General features: G+C 40.7%; 1 protein-coding gene across 1 annotated transcript; it reads right to left on the bottom strand.

Moving 5' to 3' along the window:
• Positions 1-3,343: 3,343 nt before the first annotated feature.
• On the bottom strand, positions 3,344-5,621 carry cyp19a1a (cytochrome P450, family 19, subfamily A, polypeptide 1a). The gene is made up of 9 exons (XM_028402837.1): positions 5,426-5,621; positions 5,147-5,297; positions 4,914-5,068; positions 4,673-4,837; positions 4,479-4,593; positions 4,287-4,398; positions 4,047-4,209; positions 3,724-3,965; positions 3,344-3,595 (listed from the first exon to the last, which is right to left on the bottom strand). Exons 1-9 carry the CDS (start codon positions 5,619-5,621, stop codon positions 3,344-3,346), a joined length of 1,551 nt encoding a protein of 516 aa, XP_028258638.1.
• Positions 5,622-6,663: the final 1,042 nt, after the last annotated feature.

Here is a 6,663-nt window from a genome sequence, read left to right as displayed (position 1 = left end):
TTGACTCCTATCTGTGTGCCAAAATACCTCATCCAAATCTTTCAGAAAGGTTTTCAGTTCATTCTGGGCATCACAGTCTATGCACGCCACTACTATATTGTTAATACCATGTACTTTAGCAAGAAAAACATAAGTAGAAGTAAATATATATCTTCCATGAACTGGGTGAATGCTTTCTTTGAAAAAAGGGAAATAGCTGCGTAGCTGCTTTTCCAAACTTTGCAGCCTGAAAAGCATGAAAACCTCCAGACTGGCTTATTTTGAAAATTGGCTGAAAAAAAGGGAAGGGGGGGGGGGCTAATATCATCTTAATAATAGTAATAACAGTCATGCTGCCTGAAATGATGAGTGCCACCATTCTCTTCTGATGTTCAATGGGAAACAAATGAGCTGACTTTGCAGAGTGGGCTGCATGAAAAGGCCATGAAGTGAGAGTTTGCTTTTGATCCCGAGCCTTTACTGGCAGAGAGCCTTCCAGTCTGGACTTCTTCAGATAGACAGAACGCCCTGATGAGAGAGATTCACTCCTGTTTTGATGAGAGCTGGGCTGCATATTTTTCTTAGAAATTCGAAAAAAAAAAAAAAAAAATCTGCGAGCACACACAGAACATCAGTGAGGCTGATCCAAACAAGCAAATGCCTCCCAGCATCATGGCAAACAGTGTCATCACTAACTGTAGGAGGCACAATTCACATTGACAATGTAGAGAGATGACTGCATTGCCAGTTTACCCTTTCTGGTAGATGTTTCCATGGAAACCAAGGCTCTCTTTTAATGAAGCACTAATCCAGCAGGGGACTGAAACAGAGAGACAATATGGCCACTGGCATTTGAGTATTTTAACACAACATAATGTGTTTGTGTATGTGTGTGGGCGGTACACAGTTTCCAATCAATCAGATTGTCAATCAGGCAGGACAGGCTAAACTTTTCGCTGCTAGGCTCTTATGTTGGAGATATTTTAAAAGCTGTCTGGCATCTTGCCTCGATAAATCTGTCACACAGCAATGGAAACAAATGGACGGAGACGGAAAGTATACATCATGTGACTAACAAAAACCACAAATGAAGAAGCATGGACTTCCCAAAGAAGAAAGAACGGACTGGACATTTTTAAGATCAAATCCAACACGCTGTCAGGATGTGCTCACAATGCACCATCGTTTAACCCTGACTAAAAAAGTAAAAAAAAAAAAAAAAAAAAAAAAAAAGTGTCTCAAAGTGAGAAAGCTCTCATTTAAAAACACTCTGGCATGATGGGACTGCACAAACTTTGTGCCAAAAAATCAGGCAAGCCTGACACATTTTGAAACCACGATTATTTTCTGTTCCTCTTTGAAAACATTCCCTCTCACATACACACACACAGTCCTCAGTAGTAGACTTGAAGTTAAATCTACCACAGATCTATTTAGCAGATGCCTGGTACACCACAGTTTGTAGCCACATCTTCTCTTATTATTTTCTCTTTTCACTCTTATTAATTCTCTTATTATTTTTACTGTAAGTACACAGGAAACCCTTCAGTGAGAGTACTAATGTAATGATGGTGCAGTGGGTCTGCTGATTGATCAGTCCAGCCACTCTGGTGGACTTTATTTATATGGTTTTTGTCATATATTATGCTGTTTGTTTCTAATGATGAAGGACTCCCACCCATCAAGCATGTCAACATAACATTAATATAACATCATAGTTAATATTTGATAGATAGATAGATAGATAGATGGTGGTTAATTAAGGCCCTTATGTGAGAGCGTGATAATTAAATCTGCTCACCCTGAAGCTACTGTACACTGCAGTAAGTGCTAACACATTTGTCAGATGATGTTGTGAAATGGCACTTTAAAGTAATGATGAGCTTCTGTTGGTTTCTCCACCTCTGTAGACGCTGTTCTGCTTCAGCACCGACTGTTCAGACGTTTTCTGCATAAATGACTCAGTTAACTTGATCCATGATGTCACAACAGAAACACACTGACCAACAAACTGTATACTGGACACTTTACAGCTTAGTATGTATCTGTATTCATGTTTACATACATTTTTTTTATGCATTTATTAAATCTTTAATAGCATCCAGCTCTGCAGACGGGATGGAGATTTTGTCAAGTTTGAGTTTTACTGATTACATTCCTGAGATATATTTAAAGTGCAGTCACAGTTATGGTAGGTTACCTAAGATGATTTTCAGCCTGATGGAGAACAGAAATGAGTCTGATGAGAAACTAATGATTTGCAATATCCCAAGACACCTGCAGAGAACAGGCACACACACACACACACACACACACACTGCAATTTGCATTCACATCACCACAGATGGCACATAAAAGTACAAAAATGTCTATTATCTTTCTTTAAATGAGGTCATTGTTCCTTCCGTCTGAATCATTTTCTTTCGAAATATTTTTTTCTACGTCACATGGACGTTGGAGTGTGTGTGCCATCACCAGATGCTGCTACAGCAGAGGAAGAATTTTAGGGAGAAAACACTTGTAATGTAAGTTTTTAACGCTTTGGCCGAAAACACACAAACACAGCTGACTGTCAGTGCTTGTTGCTGAGGTGGTTTGTTGCAGTATTGATCAACTTACGAAGCTCTCTGTGTGTTTCTTTTCCCAAAGACTCATTGTACTGTAATCAGCACAAGCAGGTCCCTGGTGGGTGTGTGTCAGTGAAAGACAGCTGATGGTTGATACTGCAGTGTGCAGCTGAAACTTATGTGATCTGATTTTCTGAGCCTCTTTTAAACAGCTAATGACATACAAGTGAAGCACAGAGGAGCTCCCGGGATTGTTCAACATAATCTTTTGGTGTTTAGAGAGTGGAAAGAAGACAAATTGAAGCATCTGTGTGTGAAATATGTTGCCATGTCTGCCCAGAGGCAGAGCAGCTGAACAGGGTGAACAGACTGGTTACTTTATTTAGGCTGTGCTGAAGATAAAGGGCTCATCATTGTGTTACAGGTGTCACAGTGCCCTCTCCTGGCCAACATCTGCAAGTACAATAGACACAAATGATTTTGTTTTTGGTTTTTATTAATTCTTTTCTCTGCTGTTATTTAATTACTTCCACTCTCTTGTCTATTTTCACTTTTTTTTAAATATCCTAGTTATTTACTGTGGAAAATTTTTTAAAAATCTATTAAAAAAATAGAAGATCACACGATTTTGATACAATAATGTACATTTATTTTTATTTTTTTACTACAATGTCTCAACTTACATTTCAAATAACAAGCAAAATGTTAATGCATATGAAAATATAAACTCTACAGTCGTGAGATAATATAAATGAAGAGATAGATATATGTGTATATAAAGTATCAGTGCGTGTGACTCAGAGTGTTTGCCAGCTTCCTCTATGTCTGGGTAAGAAGCTCATGCTGAGATCACCCTGCTGATGCTCCACAGGCTGCTGGGAGAGGTTGTTGGTCTGTCTGAGGCAGTCCAGGGTCAAGCCCTGATGGGGGCAAACGGAGTACTGCGAGAGCAATGTCACCAGGATGGATTTCATCATCACCATAGCAACGTGCTTTCCAACACAGGCGCGGGGCCCTGAACCGAATGGCTGGAAGTAACGGCGAGGAGCCTGAAGGAGGACAAGAGGAGAATGAAATCAATTGGTTATTGGTGTAATCAGTGAGAAAAGCAAGATTTCATCACTGATTTCAAACTTTACTTAAGAGTTGTGGGTTCAAACTGTAAAAATCCACTCACATTTTTTTCAAAGTTTTCCAGATTGAATTCACTGGCTTTGAGGAAGAACTCTGTTCGGTGCATGTGGCCAGTGTTCAGAATGATATTTGTCCCCTTCGGCACCTTGTAGCCATCTATGACGTCATCAGACAGGGCTCGGCGCATGGTGAAGTCAACAACCGGGTGGAAGCGCAGGCACTCATTAATGAACCTCTCCAACACCCGCAGATTGTGAAGGTCTCCGTTCTGAAGCTTCCTCTCACCTACAACAAGAAAGCAGTGAGCACATCATTACTGCCACACAGGTTCAGTCTGAAGTGATAAAAAACTCAAATCCTTCTCACCTACAACAGTGTCTATCTCCTGCAGCAGCTGCAGCTCCACCTGTGGGTTTTGTTTGAGGAGCAGCAGCATGAAGAAGAGGCTGATGGACAGAGTGTCAGGCGCTGCGATCACCATCTCCAGCACACACTGCCTGACATCCTCCGCACACAGCTCGCCGTGGTTCTAAGAAACACACACATATGTGAGCATACTGACAGGCTTTCTATTGGAGGAAATGCTGAAAGAATTGTGAGACATACTTGTGCAAAAATGAGATCTGCTGTGAAGTTGATGTTGTCCAGTTTATCTGCCTGCTCCATATCTCTCCTCTTCTGCTCCACAAGGCTTCGGATGGCATCCTGTAGTTCCTGACTGTGAGAAAGCGCTTGATTATTTAAAAAAAAAAAAAAAACAAACTGTGATATGAACACTAGAATAAAGCAGTGACTCACGCTGCTGTCTTGTGCTTCTGTTCAATCCAATCAAACTTGAAATAGATGTCCGGTTTGATCAGCACAGTTTGCCATGTGTCAAAATACTTATGAATCTTCAGCAGCAGCTCTTTCTCTGGATGCAGAGGTATCATAATTGTGTTAATATTTTCATCATAAATGCTGAGACATCTTTGCTTTTGCTTTCCATTCACCATTGACAGGTACACCCAGGAAGAGCTGGTTAGAGATGTTGACCACGGTGCAGCGCAGAAAACTGAGGACATCCACGTGATCCAAACAGTCCAGGCTTTCCAGGTGAGTCTGTGTGGAGCAGACGCACACGTCCATCATCTGGTGGAGATTGGGACCTGTCAGGGCTGACGTGGAGAGATGTTCGTTAGTCAACCATCAACAAGTGAGTTTAAAAGGCTCATTAAAGGTTTGAAGTGCTACCTTTGGTGAAATAGGTGCGTATCTTTTTCCACAGCGTTACATTGTTGTTAAAAATGATGCCCCTCTCGTGCATGCCAATGCAGCGGAGTCCCAGCTTGCTCCCAAAACGTGAAGTATAGTTTCCACTCTTCAGCACATGATGCACTGCTGATGCCCTGTAAACAACACGGCACAGATGCAGATTAGTATTTAATACTTGTTTGGTTACATAAGCATGAGCAGAAGTGACCAACCTGCTGAGTATGAGCGTCTCCTCTCCGTTGATCCACACTCTAACAATGTCTCCATACTTGTTGTTATAGTAGTTGCTGGCTGTGCCTATACCAGTCCATAGGAATCTTAAATATGACAGCAGCGGCCCCAAACCCAGACAGAAAAACGGACCTGTTGTGGAGAATGTCAATAAGAGAATGTCAATAAAATATGTATATATATATATATATATATATATATATACATAAATAATGCTCCAGAATTCAGTGTTAAACTTGGCACAAGGATGCTGCACCTACCTGGTACAGTTCTCTTGTCTGTGTGGCTCCAGGCGACCAGCAGCAGACACACGAGCAGTATTAGGGTTCTGGTTGCCATGGAGACGGCTGATGAATGGACCACAGTGGCATTTGGGGACATGGAAACCAGGCTTTTCCCCGTGGCGTCCAAACCAAGAGGAGTCATCACCCATCCACAAGCAGAGATCTGATCCATAGACACTGAGATTTCTGACGACCTGCACACAACTGCTGGGTCCAAATGATGAAAGCCGCCCGGGACTCTCTCTCTTTATAGGCAGCCTGCGCTGGTTACATGCCAGGTCAGGGTAATGCAAAAGCCACAACAGAGGAGGAAAATAATAAACAATACACTTGTAACCTTGGGGGGCTGGATTTGTGCCTGCGCCCTTGGGTGCACAGGATGTAGTCGTAGTTGGTGCGTGTTGGTGAATATTTGACAGGGTTGCAATGAGGAGTTTCTGCTCTGTACATCAAAAGGTTGTAAATCACACAGAGAGCGCAGCTGTGAGGACAGCTGTGTGATGGCTGGCATGTGGTGTTTGACAATACTTTACAGCCTTCACTTTCATAGGGAAGTAAACAAAGAAGATAAGCTGGTTGTATTCTTTTGAAATGCTGCAGCTCTTCTGGAAAACTTCATTTTGCTCTTTGATAATAATTTGAAACAATCGTTTTTTTTCATCTAATTACCAGCAGATGAAGGAGCAGAATTGTTCAGGTTCTCTGCAATAAAAACATACTTTTAGGATTAAAACATATTGTTCTGCAGCAGCTGATGTTTTTCTCTTGGTCACAACTTTATTAAAATCATCAGGAAAAAAGAAGAAATACATGAATATATACAATATATGAGATAGATGCACTGTTAAATGTAGATAAATTAAGTATGTATTTTACAATTGTATATGGAATAATGTGAGTAAATGCGGCTGCACTGCTTAAAATAGACCCAACCCATGAATCACTCTGGCAGCAATAATGTGTTTTTGCAAAAACAAGTCCCAAACAAGATGTAAAAAAAAAAATGTTTAGTTTTATCCTCTTCAGATTATACGTTCTTTGTTTATTCCACTGCATAAAATGGGTGAAAAATAAAAAGAAATACAATCAATCTGTGATGCTTTGTGGAGCAGAGAAGCTGAAGCTTTCATAAAAATGAGGCATTTAGTAGTAGTGTATATGCCTTGCTGGATAGAAATAGAAATAGTTTAGAAAAAAATTATATGATATGTCAT

This window comes from Parambassis ranga, chromosome 3 (genome assembly GCF_900634625.1).
Source record: "Parambassis ranga chromosome 3, fParRan2.1, whole genome shotgun sequence".
Lineage (NCBI taxonomy): Eukaryota > Metazoa > Chordata > Actinopteri > Ambassidae > Parambassis > Parambassis ranga.
The sequence above is the reverse complement of the archived record's forward strand: the minus strand, read 5'-3'. Positions and strand labels throughout refer to the sequence as shown.

Coding starts and splice junctions, on each gene's coding strand:
- cyp19a1a (XM_028402837.1), bottom strand. CDS start 5,621: ATGGATCAGATCTCTGCTTGTGGATGGGTGATGACTCCTCTTGGTTTG. Junction 4,838..4,913: donor ACGCACCTATTTCACCAAAG/GTAGCACTTCAA, acceptor TCTCCACGTCAG/CCCTGACAGGTCCCAATCTC. Junction 4,210..4,286: donor CAGATCTCATTTTTGCACAA/GTATGTCTCACA, acceptor TGTGTTTCTTAG/AACCACGGCGAGCTGTGTGC.